At 34.6% G+C, this 14,482-nt stretch overlaps 1 protein-coding gene across 1 annotated transcript in view; it reads left to right on the forward strand.

Annotated features, from left to right (window-relative positions):
- The window catches only part of ECT2 (epithelial cell transforming 2), a 58,314-nt gene that overhangs the window by 21,230 nt on the left and 22,602 nt on the right, over nt 1-14,482 (forward strand). Inside the window, exons 13-18 of the mRNA XM_049775245.1 lie at nt 3,122-3,190; nt 5,109-5,219; nt 6,056-6,152; nt 8,562-8,643; nt 13,619-13,697; nt 13,851-13,970. Coding sequence (XP_049631202.1) covers nt 3,122-3,190; nt 5,109-5,219; nt 6,056-6,152; nt 8,562-8,643; nt 13,619-13,697; nt 13,851-13,970 — 558 coding nt within the window. The remainder of the gene's footprint in view (nt 1-3,121; nt 3,191-5,108; nt 5,220-6,055; nt 6,153-8,561; nt 8,644-13,618; nt 13,698-13,850; nt 13,971-14,482) is intronic.

A 14,482-nucleotide genomic window follows, 5' to 3' on the forward strand; every position in this document is an offset into this window, starting at 1 on the left:
CACACCTGGTATACTCAGGGGTTGCTCCTGGCTTGGGGACCATATCAGATGCCGGGGAATCGAACTGCATTTTGTCCTAGGCTAGTGCTGGCAAGGCAGACAGACACCTTATCACTCCGTGCCACTACTTTGGCCCCAAAACTCTATTTTTATCTTTCTCTCACTTAGAATTTAGCATAATCATATGAAGATAAATCCATTATGACTGTAATGGCACAGATTCATTTGATGTTTAAATGCTGATGGTAAAATGTCTTGATAAAATAAAATGGAAAATGTTAAAAAGAAAAAATCTTAACATTTGAAAGAAACACTTAAAATGAGCTTTCCTTTTTCATAGGTTTCTGTTTGTTTTAGCTTTGTTTTTATATTTTCCTATAGACTATCTAAACTAGTCCTTTTCTTAAACCCCTTTTAGTTATTTCAGGTGCTTTAAGCCAATAAATATTGTCCATCATTGTTTCTAATTACCCTCTTTATATTGAATGCTATAAGTATGGCTGTCTCAGCTTTTTTTTTTTCCCATTGGTTTATATGATTGTTTTACATCCTTTCACTCTAAATCTGATATATTACCTGTGAACTTAGGTGTGTTTTCTGAAGGCAGCAGATAGAAGGATTTTCCTTGCTGATCTACCCAGCTACTCTATGCCTTTTTATAGGGGAGTTTAGTCCATTGATACTGAGAGAGATGGAGGAGATACAGGGCTGTGTTGCTTGCCATTATTGTATGTGTGTGTGTGAAATTTATTTTTGCAAGAATCTTTTATAGGTGGCTGCCAGAGTCCCCCACCTAGCCTGTCAGTGCTGCCTGACTTGGCTGGCCTGTGGCAGGTGGCCTTTCAGCATTTCTTGCAGGATTGGATTGTTTTTGTGGTCAAGAATGCTGCTGGTTCTTTTTGGAAAGGGTTCTTGAATGTCTCTCTCATTCAAATGATAGTTTTGTTATGGTAGTGGAATGGGAAGGTTGGGAAAGTTCTTTTCATTAGTACTTTGAAGATGTATTTCACTCTTTTCTGGTTTGTGAGATCTCATGTGATAGGTCTGTTGCATTACTTGTATGTCTTCTTCCTTGCATTTGAGAGATTTTTCTCACTGCTTTAAGTAGTCTGTCTTTTAATTTTAACCATTTTGATTACTCTGTATCTTTGCATTGTTTTAGTTGAATCTATTTTATTTGGTATTCTTTGGGTCTCTGAATCTGCAGCTGCCTTTCTCTAGAGATCAGGAAAGTTCTTGGTTATTATTTCTTCCACCATCTGTTCTTCCCCATTTCCTCTCCTTCTAGTATTTCTATGATTTGGAAATTATCTTGCTACTGTTTATCACAAATCTTACATTCTTTTCCATTTATTTATCTTTTCTTTTGTCACTTCATTCTTGGTGATGGCCAGTATTTTGTCTTCAGTATCACTGATATGGTTCTTTGCATGTTGAATTCTATTGTGTGGCTTGCTTTTATATATTTTAACTCCTTCAGTTCCATTTATACAAACCTTGATACCCTAGATCTGTTTATCTTTCAGTTTTTTTAATTGTTCTTCCAATTTTCTATGGCCATTGCTTGGAGTAGTGATTTAAGGTTCCTTATTGAGGAGGCTTGAAGCTTTATTTGAGCTCTATAATTTTCTGGGCATGTGAAATTTTTCATTTCCCCTTTTATTTTTAAAGATTATGAACATTGATTTGAGCTTCAGATTTCCAGTGATCTAAGATCTGATTTGTTTTTTTATATTTTATCAAATATAATAATTTTAAACAATTATAACAATCTATGCCCCTTAGAGGCTATTTTAATGTTCATACAGTTTGTTGTCTAAGCAATCATTTGCATAGAGTTATTGTAGAAATACCTGTGCCAAGATATCAAAACGATCAATGCTTAGAATTGTTAGTATTAATGGAATGAAATTGTTTTGTGGGTGCCTGCACAGTTTAGAATTTGAGAGCCAGGTGGTGAGGGTTTCCTATATCTAGAGGATTCAGGAAGAGGTCATGGGGCAGGGCCATTGAGGCAGGAAGAGAGGTGGAGCCCTTCATATATTTAGCTGTTGGAAGATTTTACCCATTTTAAAATATAGTTCCTTGTTATTTTCTTGGGACATTTTGTGAGTTTTTTTTGTGTGTTTGGATATCAACCTTTTTGTAAAATATATACAAAATATCTTCCAATAATCTCAATGTTCATTTTGTGGGAGGGGTAGTTGATTACTTTCACTATGTAGAAATCTTTTTAATTTACTTTTTTTAAAAAAATTAAATTTTAAACACTGGTTTACTGAGTTGTTGCATTCAATATTCCAACAGCAATCTTTTCACCAATGTAACATTCCCTCCACCTTGGTCACTAGTTTCCCAACCTCTCCAAAGCCTGCCCCTTTGTAGGTATGAATAATTTATTTAATATTGCTTGGTACAATTAAATGGTAATGAAATTATAGAAAAAACTGCATTAAAAGAAAATTTGTAAGCATTGCCATATCTTGCAATGGAGTCATACTGTCTGAAGGTCTAGTAGAATATTGCCAGTTGAGTGTTTTGTTATAGATTATTGAGGTTATACCGCTTCTATGATAATTTGACATATTTAATTTAGTGTATTCCTACTGGAAAATCAATATTAAAATTATGGAGGTGTTATATGTCATGTTATTGGCCAGATGGTCCAGAATTTGAAAATCTGGAGCTGGGCTGATGATGAGCTCATCTGGCAACAATGGTGGTTCGTGGGAGCCTCTAGAAGGGCCCCAGTTTTTTTTTTTTTTTTTTTTTCGTTTTTGAGCCACACCCGGTGGTGCTCAGGGGTTACTCCTGGCTGTCTGCTCAGAAATAGCTCCTGGCAGGCACGGGGGACCATATGGGACACCAGGATTTGAACCAACCACCTTTGGTCCTGGATCGGCTGCTTGCAAGGCAAACGCCGCTGTGCTATCTCTCCGGGCCCGCCCCTGCTTTCTAAATTATTTTTAATTAAGGTAAGCTCCTTGCTGAAGAGAAAATGCTATTGTTTAGCACATTAACTTAGAATACTTGAATGTTTCTCTCAAATGACTATCTTTAATAATATTAAAAATATTAAGGGAGTGTTAATTAAGCTCAGTCTTAATTTATGCTCTTTCAGGATGATCTTGAAGACCTTATTGTTAATTGGGATGAGAGCAAAAGCATTGGTGATATTTTTCTTAAATATGTAAGTATTTTATTTTAAGTTCTTTTAAAGTATCACATCAGGGACTGGCAGGGAATGAAGTTACCTATTTAAAAATGAGTTTGGGCCCTAGCATGTGACTCAGCAGTACAGGCTATCGCTTTGTGTAGATAATATCTGGGTTCAGTCCTGGCATCATACATAACATTCACAAAAATAAATAAATATGAGCTTTTAAAACTTTGACATAACTTTTATTTTTTTCACCCTACCGCCATTTGTTAAAATTTTGTATTTTGGGCCACATCTGGCAATGCTCAGGGGTACTCCTGGCTCTGCACACAGGAATCACTTGGGGCAGGGGGGAGTATTCAGGAGACCAGTGAGAAAGGATGCCAGTGATTTAATCTGGGTAGTCTGTACAAGGCAATACCCTACCCTGTACTCTCTGGCCCCAAACTTTGATATAATTCTATTTATGAAATATATTGGAAGTATTATCCCTTAAAACAGGGGTTCTCAAACTATGGCTTGTGGACCACATGCAGCCCACCAAGGACATTTAATTAGCCCACTGGGTGTTTATACCACTACTGCCTGTCCTGCTTAGCCTACTCGTCCTGGGCCCATAGTGCGCCTGTGTGGAATGTGTACTGTATTCTCTGATTCCCCTCCTTCTCTATCTCTTGAGGACTCCTCTCACTCTCAGGCAGGGGTCCTCAAACTAGGCCTGACAAAAAAAGGCCCATAGTTCCCATTGAAATACTGGCAAGTTTGTTGATTTAACTTTACTTGTTCTTCATCCTAAATATTGTATTTGTTCTCCCCCATTTTTTACTTCAAAATAAGATGAGTGCACTGTGCATAGGACTTTGAATTTGTTCATATTTTTCTTAAACTATAGTCTGGCCATCCAGCTGTCTGAGGGACAGTGTATTGGCCCCTATTTAAAAATTTAGGACCCTGCCTTAAAACTATTTATTAAAACTAATAATAAATTGCCTCTTTATTGTGATAATATTTATAGCTTAAGTTATTTAAAATTGTTTTGAATAAAGTATTGTGAATTGGGTTTATAATTTTCACTGCTTCGATTTTTGACCTTTACTTTTATAAATTTTCTTTCTACCCTTACCATAGAGTCTCAAAATTTTTTTTCTTTCACTTTTGGGATTTTGGATTTCAGTTATATATCTGAACGTATACAGAGTGTAGCCATATGTGGTGCCAGGAATTGAATGGGGCCTCTTACATGCAAAGAATGTGCTGTACTTTATTAAATTATCTCCCCATCTCTCAGGTTTTTTGTTTGTTTGTTTGTTCTACTCCCCCAACCCCCATGTTATTGAGAATTTAAAATATGCAACTTATTTTCATGAACTTTTATAAATTTCCATTTTCAATTATACGATTCACAAAACTTACTGGTAATGTTTTGTACATAAAAATTCTAGCACCACAACTTCACTAGTGTCCACTTCCCTGCACTACCATCAGCCCAGCCCTCCCTCCCCACCTTCCCTATGCTCCTATTTTGAAACCTGTTAAACATGTCAAATAGTTAAGCAAGAGAAGTGTCCTTTTTATATTTTGGGTAATAGATCTTTTACTTAGGGCACTTCTATCTTTTGTATGATTATGGCTTAGGCTAATTTGGTTATAGATGAACTCTTACAATTATTATTTTTGAATTTACAGTAGTCAAAACATTTTGTTATGTTTATTGCAATAGTAATTTTTTTCTTTGACTTTTCAGTTTATATGTACATATAACATATACATATGTTTTATTTGGTAGTTAACTTGCGAGAAATTATAAAGTGGATTTCCATATATAACTAGAGTTGAAACATTTTAAACTTTTACATACCCATGATTGCAGGTTGTGGTCATTCACTTTCAAATTTTAATGTGTGGCATGCAAAACAAATAAATGTGGTATTTTCTCTTCTTCCTGTAGTCAAAAGATTTGGTAAAAACTTACCCGCCCTTTGTAAACTTCTTTGAAATGAGCAAGGAAACAATTGTTAAATGTGAAAAACAAAAACCAAGATTTCATGCCTTTCTGAAGGTAATGTATATTTCTTTCAAATAAGAATCAGGTAATTATGAAAAAAAGAATCAGATGATTAAATCATGCTGTTAATAAAAATTATGTATTGATGCATGGATACTTTATTGTTATTGGTGGTTTTAACTGTATCTGAAAGTGGCAGGTATATTTAACAGCAAATACTGTTACTCTTTAAAGTATGTAAGAAGCATCTGAGTCAACAGGAATGTTGATGTCGGGTTATTATTTCCTTAAGCTATATATGTCTTAGTTAAAAACCTGAAATTTTGCCTGTGAGATTTTGTTTTGTCCTCGATTGTATTTTCAAACTTTATATACTTAGTAGGTTTTTACATTATTTTCTTTCTCAACATAATTAATATTTTAAAAACTTATGAGTAATGTATATATAAGGGAAATATAAGGTGAAATGTGAGAAGTAGATAACTCTCTCTCTAAGATAATAACCTGGGGCTGGCAAGGTGGCGCTAGAGGTAAGGTGTCTGCCTTGCAAGCGCTAGCCAAGGAAGGACTGTGGTTCAATCCCCCGGCGTCCCATATGGTCCCCCCAAGTCAGGGGCGATTTCTGAGCGCTTAGCCAGGAGTAACCCCTGAGCATCAAATGGGTGTGGCCCAAAATACAAAGATATATATATAAAATAACCTTTTGGATGGCCAGGAGATCATTTCAAGACTAAAAGATGATTCCATCATAGTAAGTTGCCAGAGAACTACAATCATCCCACCTTAGCTCTTTTAGGTCTCTAATTATAGTGTATAATGTAATATATTTGGGTGACTGATCTCTGCATAAAACATTTTTTAAATTCTTTCAAAAAATTAATTTCTTTCAGATAAACCAAGCTAAACCAGAATGTGGACGGCAAAGCCTTGTTGAGCTTCTTATCCGACCAGTACAGAGGTTACCCAGTGTTGCTTTACTTTTAAATGGTATTTGATATTTTGATTACTTTGTTATATATAAGTTTTGTTTGTGTTAGGGACATACTCAGCAGTGCTTTGGGTTTACTCTTGGCTTGGTGCTTATGAGATCATAGGATGCTAGAGGATCAAACCCAGACTTCCTGCATGCAAAACTTGTGCTTACTTAGTTTGTGGGGGCTTTTTTGTTGTTGGTTTGTTGGCTTTTTTTTTTTTTTTTTTTTCCCTCCTTTTTGCTGTAGTACTTACTCCTAGCTCTGTACTAGGGACCATTCCTGGTGAGCTTGGGAGATTCTGACGGGTGCCAGGGATCAAATCCAGGTCAACAGTGTACTATTGTTTTAACCCTCTTATCATTCACTTTGAGCTATCTCTTCAGCCCCATTTTTGTATATTTTTATGATTTTTTCTTAAATATTTGAAATTCTCATGTTAAAAGTTTTTATTGGATGTAAAGTTGTTTATATTTGGTTTTATGCTTTTCCTTTTTCCACTAAATTATGTTGGAAACTTTTGAAACATACACATGCTTATTTCCTCAATTTATATGTATTACTGGACGGGCATTTGCAGCCAAGAGTTCGTTTTTATTTATTTTTATTTCGGGGCCATACCCAGAAGTGCTCAGAACTTACTTCTGATTCTGCACTCAGAGATCACTCTTGGTGGGCCTGGAGACCATCTTGGGAGTGCTAGATATTAAACTTGGGTCAACCATGTGAAAGGTAAGCATCCTACATGCTGTGCTGTTGCTCTAATCACAAGTGTTCATTTTTGCCCCTTTTCTCTCTTGCTCCTGGTGTTATAGTAACAAATGAGAATTGTATATCTGCTTGTAATTCTAGCATATTAAACTTTAGTACTCTCAGTAGTTGCATGCTTTTACATAGCTTGAACTTGAACTTTCCCCAGCCAAATTTATTTTGTTGTGATCCTTGTTCACAATTTTTATTGTAATGTTTTCTGAGGATTGTTGAGGTTGCTCACACAAATGCTTAATCAACCACACTCAATGCATGTGGATAGAATCAGGGATCAGAATCATAATCTTATGCCTGAGAGGCCAATGAATTTTTCACAGACACATACCCCAGGCCACAAGAATTTTATGAATAAATTTTGCCTATAATACAAGAAAATAATATGTATATATGTATTTACCATACTAAAGTGGAGACTATTTTTAAGTTATTATTAGGTCTTATGTTGTTGGAGTTTTTTTTTTGTTTGTTTGTTTTCGGATACACCCGGTGACACTCAGGAGTTAGTCCTGGCTATGCTCTCAGAAATTGCTGTTGGCTTGGGGACCATATGGGACTCCAGGGTATTGAAACCACAGTCCATCCTAGGTTGGTGCATGCAAGACAAAGGCCTTACTGCTTGCGCCACCACACTGGCCCCCGTTCTTGGTTTTTATATCTTTATGCTTATATGAAAATTTACAAATAGGTCAATAATCTGTATGTAATATATAACTATAGCATAAAAGAGGCTAATGTTTTTATTGTTTAGCTATTTTGTTATAATTTGGTTACCATGAATTGTAGTTTTAAATAAAAGTTGGTAATCTCTTTCAGGTTATCTAATATGGTTAGAGTAATAGTTTGTAAAATTATTTTCCTACTCTTTAAAAGCTGTTAGAGTTTATAGATCTTTTTTGTTTAGTTTTGTTTTGGGATCATACCTGGCAGCACTCAGGAGTTACTCCTGGCTCTCTGCTCAAAAATCACTCCTGGCAGGCTTGGGGGACTGGACCATATGGGATGCTGGGATTTAAACCACCGTCCTTTTGCAGTCAAGGCAAACACCCTACCTCCGTGCTATCTCTCCAGCCCCTTGAGTTTATGGATTTTTTTTAAAGAACATGTGAACAAGCAATTTTTAAGTATAAATTAATCGGATGTTTTCTTATTTTTATGATTGTTTCATTAAGCATTGTAAGCAATTCATCAAATATTGTTATGATGGAAATGATCTTGCTATCTAAGTCATTTTTTACCTTCTATTTAAAATAGATTAGATGGCTGTGGAAATAGTAAACCATTAGATAGAATACATTATAGGGATATAACACACTATAGATGGATTATTGCATAAACAATCTGCATAAGAGGCAAAATATATGCAACTCATCAGTCTCCAGACTAAAAAAAAAACCTGCTCTAACACCAAATGCTTTGTGTAATGGTGCTATGGTTTTCTATGTAACATATAACAGAATAATTCTTACTTAACTAAGGATCATTGTTTTCATTCAGCACTATGGGGAGAGAGTGAAGACTTTAGGAAATCTCAAGCTTTATTGGAAGGGAATTGTATGTCTCTGTTCTAATATCTATATCTGTTGAAAATTGATGCAGAAACCTAGGCAAATGTTGAGAACTCTTAAAATAATGCAATAATATTTACTTTTTGCAGATCTTAAGAAGCATACAGCTGAAGAAAATCCTGACAAAAGCACGTTAGAAAAAGCTATTGGATCACTAAAGGAAGTCATGACGTAAGATTATTGTTTCATGTTCTATTGTTTCTGAAATTTAGAATGGAATTGATAGAATAGTCATAAATAGGGTAAAAATTAATGGTAAGTTTTATTAAAATTCCTAATTTATGAACTTATAAAGTTATAAATTAAAAAAAATCAATAGAAATGAAGATGAGCAATGGCACAGCAGTAGGGCGTTTGCCTTGCATGTGATGGACGGATGGATTTCCATCGTCCCATATGGTTCCCTAAGCCAGGAGCAATTTCTGAGCACATAGCCAGGAGTAACCCCTGAGCGTCACTGGGTGTGGCCCCAAAGTAAAACAAAACAAAACAAATCAATAGAAATATTTAAATAGCTAATATTTATTTAATGTAGTATACATTAAAACAAATAGTTTAAGAATTTATTGATCCAGAACATTTCTAAAAATATTTGATTATGAATAAAGAGCAATGATAGTTTAGAATTTTGAATTTTTACAAGTGCACTGACATTTTTTTTTCTAATTTTTTTTTTGTGACACTGAGATTTACCAAGTTGTTTATAATAGAGTTGTTTTAGGTGTTAAATGTTCAAACATCAATCACACCACCAGTGTGACCTTACTTTCACCAGTTCCCCCAATCTTTCACTCACTACCATTGCTTGCTTCTATGCAGGCACAAACAAATTTACCTCACATTGCTTGTTACAACACCAAGGCAAATGGAATTATTAAAAGTTAGATCAATACAGATCAATTTGATTTGTTTTGTTTGGGGGACACATCCAACAATGCTCAGGGGTTACTCCTGGCTCTGCAGTCAGGAATTCTTTCTAGTGATACTCAAAATTCTTTCTGGTGGGATGCTGAGGATCAAAAATCTAAGTCTACTGCATGCAAAAGCCCAAGACAGGTCAATTTGAAATGGTTGTTATCCCTTTCTTCAAGGTCTTTCTAAAAGTTAGCTTCAGGATTTACTGGTGTGTGCTTTGTTGCTAGTTGAGCCTTCTGTTTATTCTTTAGGCTCACTGAGGTCGGTAGATATGACTTCCCAATCAGATATTCTTTAACACTACTGGGCTGACACTACTATTAAGATATATTGAGGTGTTATACAACTACAAGGTCCAGGATTTATAGATCTAAAACAAACTTGGCTTGGAAGTTGATAAGGTTAAGTGGCCATGCTGGGCCATTTCTGTAAGTGAATGTAGGGTGTGATATTGGGTTGCTGTACTTAATGAAGAAAGAAATCTGTGAGTCTGCCTTGCTACTTCAATTATAGCCCTTTTACTCATGCAAGCTAATCACTTGCAGCTTAGGAATTTGATTATTGTGAAATTAAAATAGAAGACTTTTAGTTCTTTTTCATTCTGTTTTGTGATCACATCCGGCACTGCTCAGGGCTAATGTGGTGCTGGAGATCGAACCTTACTTAGGCACATGCATGTCAAGTGCCTTACTTTACTAATCTTTCTAACCTACTACATTTTCACTTATGTCTTTTTGTAACCTATTTTTATATTTTTTATTTTATTTTATCTTATTGGAACCATTGTGATTTACAAAGTTCTTCAGAGTTATGTTTCAGACATAAAATGAATTAGGGTCATTCACACAGTCAGTGTTGTCCTCCCTTTACTATGTTCTCAAAGTGAATCCTAACCACTATCCTTTGCCCCACATCTTGACAGTATTATAATATGCCCATTTAATATTTAGATTGTTAGAGTTGGATTTCTTGATTCCATTGTTGTTGACTTTGGCTTGGGTGTTTACTATTTTTGATTTTATGGAACTAAATGTATGGGATTGACTTGACATTAAAGCTGATGAAATTGACTTCTTTTTTTTTTTCAACTTTATTTATTTGTTGATTGATTGTTAGATTGATTGGTTTTGGGGTCACACCCAGTGGTGTTCAGGGACCATGCCTGACTCTGCACTCAGAAATCGCCCCTGGCAGGTTGGGGGGACCATATGAGATGCCGGGAAATGAATCCAGTTCCTCCTGAGTCTACCAAATGCAAGGCAAATGCCCTATTGCTGTGTTATCTCTCTGGCTCTCTGAAATTGACTTCAAAAAATCAGTTTGATTTCTATACTTCTTCTATAGGTCTGAGACATAACTGATTAGGAATTATCTTTTATTTATAATCAAAAATTGAAAATTTGATAACAGTTGGTTTGCCTTATAGAGGACAGTTCAATTTTTTGGTTTTTATGTATCAAGATATTTAGTACATGTAACTAGATGCTATCTGATGTCCCATGACCTGTTACATGAAATAATTTTTTAAAGTATTTGTATATAATTTTCGGCATTTTATATGTTTATCAGCCATCTATTTGCATTTATTATTTGGGGATTAGGACAGTAGTTTTTCTGAACACTTCTTTTTTTTAAAAATTTGCATATGACTTAGCATAAAAAAATTGAGTAATGATTTTGTTGAATTTGTAAATCAATTTTAAAAGTACTGTATCTTACCAATATTAAATATTCTCATTCCTGAACATGTGTTTAGTTTTTTAGTTTTTTCCAACTGTTTTGCTAGTTTTCTGAGTATTAAGCTTAATTAAGCTTTTTTATTAAGCTTAATTCCCAAGTACTATTTTTGATTCTATAGTATGCAGAATTATTTAACTTTTGGATTGTTTACAGATATTCTAAATATTTCTAAAGACCATTTAATTTTATGTATTCATCTTTTATTCTTCAGTCTTTTAGATTTATGAATTTCAGTAATTTTTGTGTGTGACCTTCTTAGAATGTTCTATAAATTGGATCATGTCATCTAATAGAAATAGTTTTACTTCTTTCCAACCTTGATACATTTTATGTAAAATTCTTACTAACTTGCTTTGGCTTCAAACAATACTCATAGAAGTGCTAGGAATTCATATCTTGCCCTTGCCTTCTTAGTGATTTTAAGGGAATAAGCATCCATTCTTTGACTACCAACTTTGATAGTAGGTATAGATTTTTTTTAGATTAAGGAAGTTTTTGTTTATTCCTCATATATCACTATCTTTATCATAAAAAGAACTTTGGATTTTGTCAGATATTTTGTTTCATCTGTCCATTGAGGTGGTCTTGTGACTTTTGTCTTCATTCCTGTAGTATATTACATTAATTTTTTGCATATTCAGGTTTATGAGGTACATTTGTACTGATCCTGGTATGTAATCTATTATGTTGCTAGTAGTTTCAGTATTATAAGGGTTCTTGATACATGATTGTCTTATTTTTTGTATAGCATAGGTATCATCTTAATACTGTTTCACAGACTGGATTGATAAATTGTTCTGTTTTTTGAGTGAGAAAGTTTTTTACAAAGAATTGATATTCTATTTGTGTTAGGGAGACTTATTAGTGAAGCCATTTTAACTAGGCTTTAGTGTCTAGGAATACATCTAAGCAAGTAATTGTTAATATTCAGTTATTCAGTGTCGTCTGCCACCTCTTGATCTCTTGAGTTAAAGCTTTTCAGTTTTATTATTTCAAAGAGCAAAGTTTTGGCTTGTTAAATTTTTGCCCTTTTAAAAATTCTCTTTGAATTATTTTCACTGTGGGCATTATGATTTATTTCTTTCTTCTTGCATTAAATTTAGTCTGCTCTTTCTTTCCAGAGTATTGAAATGCAAGGCTAGATTATTGATTAAAGCAGAAAGCTGTTCTTATTTGAGAATATTTTAAATTTCCACTTATGCTATAAATTTCCCTTTAAACACTACTTTAGCTTTAGACTGTAAATTTTGGTATGCTGTGTTTTATGTTTTCACTTACCTAAAGGTGCTTTTTAATTTCCCTTATGATTTCGTCTTTACCTGTTATTTAGGAATGTTCCATATTCCTATGCATGCATGAATTTCCTAAGTTTCCATTTTTTAAATTAAATGGGGTGGGGGGGTGTTGGGTCACCCTTGGCGGCGCTCAGAGGTTACTCTTGGTTCTGTGCTAAAAAATCGCCCCTGGCAGGCTTGGGGAACCATAGGGGATGCCGGGTATTGAACCTGTGTCCGTCCTATGTTGGCTGTGTGCAAGGCAAACGCCTTACCACTGTGCTATCACTTTGGTCCTCTTTAAAATTAATTTTTAATTGGGCCGGAGCAGTGGTGCAGGCGGTATGGTATCTGTCTGTCTTGCTCGTGCTAGCCTAGGATGGACTGTGGTTCTATCCCCCAAGCCAGGAACGATTTCTGAGCACATAGCCTGGAGTAACCTCTGAGTGTCAGTGGGTGTGGCTCAAAACCCACCCCCCAAAATTAATTTTTAATTGATTCTATTTTGTGAAAATAGATACATTGTGCTATTTTGATCATTTCAAACTTTTTGACTTGTTTTGTGACCTAATCTAAAACAGCTTTCATGTATACTGAAATAAGAATATACTGAGAAGAATATATAGTAGTGCTATTGTGAAAGAGAATAATTTTAGTCTGTTTTAATTCTGAATTTTTTTTGTTTTGTTTTGTTTTTTGGGCCACACCCGGCGGTGCTCAGGGGTTACTCCTGGCTGTCTGCTCAGAAATAGCTCCTGGCAGGCATGGGGGACCATATGGGTCACCAGGATTCGAACCAACCACCCTTGGTCCTGGATCGGCTGCTTGCAAGGCAAACGCCGCTGTGCTATCTCTCCGGGCCCTTAATTCTGAATTTTAAAGTTTCTTACAGTACATAATTTGGACTTTGTTTGCTCACTGTCTATAAGAAATGTCTTTAGAATCTGAAGAATCTTTTGTTTCTAAAGTTTAAACAGATTCAATATATTTTAGGAAATATATTGAGTATAGTTTGAAAAAGAACATAGTGCGGAATATAACAAAACATACTTTTCAGAATAATTCTGTGGAATTTTTAAAATATAGCATAATATTTTTAGAGACTTTTAAATGATTAAGTTACTAAAATTAAGAGAGACTTGCATGATAGACTTTCTGGGGACATGAGATGGTGAATATGTGTATTTTATTTTATTATTTTAACTATTAATTTTTAGGCATATTAATGAGGATAAAAGGAAAACTGAAGCCCAGAAACAAATTTTTGATGTTGTTTATGAAGTAGATGGATGTCCAGTAAGTATTCATTTTTATTGTAATCAGTTTATTTTCCTTGTTTTAGTGTTATAGTTTTAATATAAGCATAATCTTTGTACTACTTAATTTAAATTGTAACTTGAAAAGTAACCACCTAATAGTCTTTTTCATTGATACTTTGAATCTATACAGGCTAATCTTTTGTCTTCTCATCGAAGCTTAGTTCATCGAATAGAAACTGTTTCTCTAGGTGAGCACCCTTGTGACAGAGGAGAACAAGTGACTCTCTTTCTCTTCAATGATTGCTTGGAGGTAAAATTGTACTTAATCCAGCATAAAAACCTGGTTCATTTGTTTAACTTTCTCACATGTTAAAAGCCCCTTGAATGTTTAAAACTACTTACACCTGTAATGTTTAAAGTAAACCTAGCAATAATGTTTCAAGTAAAAATGTTTATTTTTAGACAGTTAAATTTAGATTGGCTATTTTACTTTTTTTTATTATTAATAATTTTTATTTTGACCAAAGTGGATTATAAATCATTCACAGCAGTATTTTAGGTACATAGTGACATTGAATATCCAAATATACAAGTCCTTAAAATGGATTGACCAGGGACGGAGAGATAGCATGGAGGTAAGGCGTTTGCCTTGCAATCAGAAGGTTGGTGGTTTGAATCCTGGCATCCCATACGATCCCCTGAGCTGCCAGGAGCGATTTCTTAGCATAGAGCCAGGAATAACCTCTGAGCACTGCCAAGTATGACTCAAAAACCAAAAAAAAAAAAAATGTATTGACCATTTTAAGGACTTGTATATTTGGA

The sequence above is a fragment of the Suncus etruscus genome, chromosome 6 (genome assembly GCF_024139225.1).
Source record: "Suncus etruscus isolate mSunEtr1 chromosome 6, mSunEtr1.pri.cur, whole genome shotgun sequence".
NCBI classification, from domain to species: Eukaryota; Metazoa; Chordata; class Mammalia; order Eulipotyphla; family Soricidae; genus Suncus; species Suncus etruscus.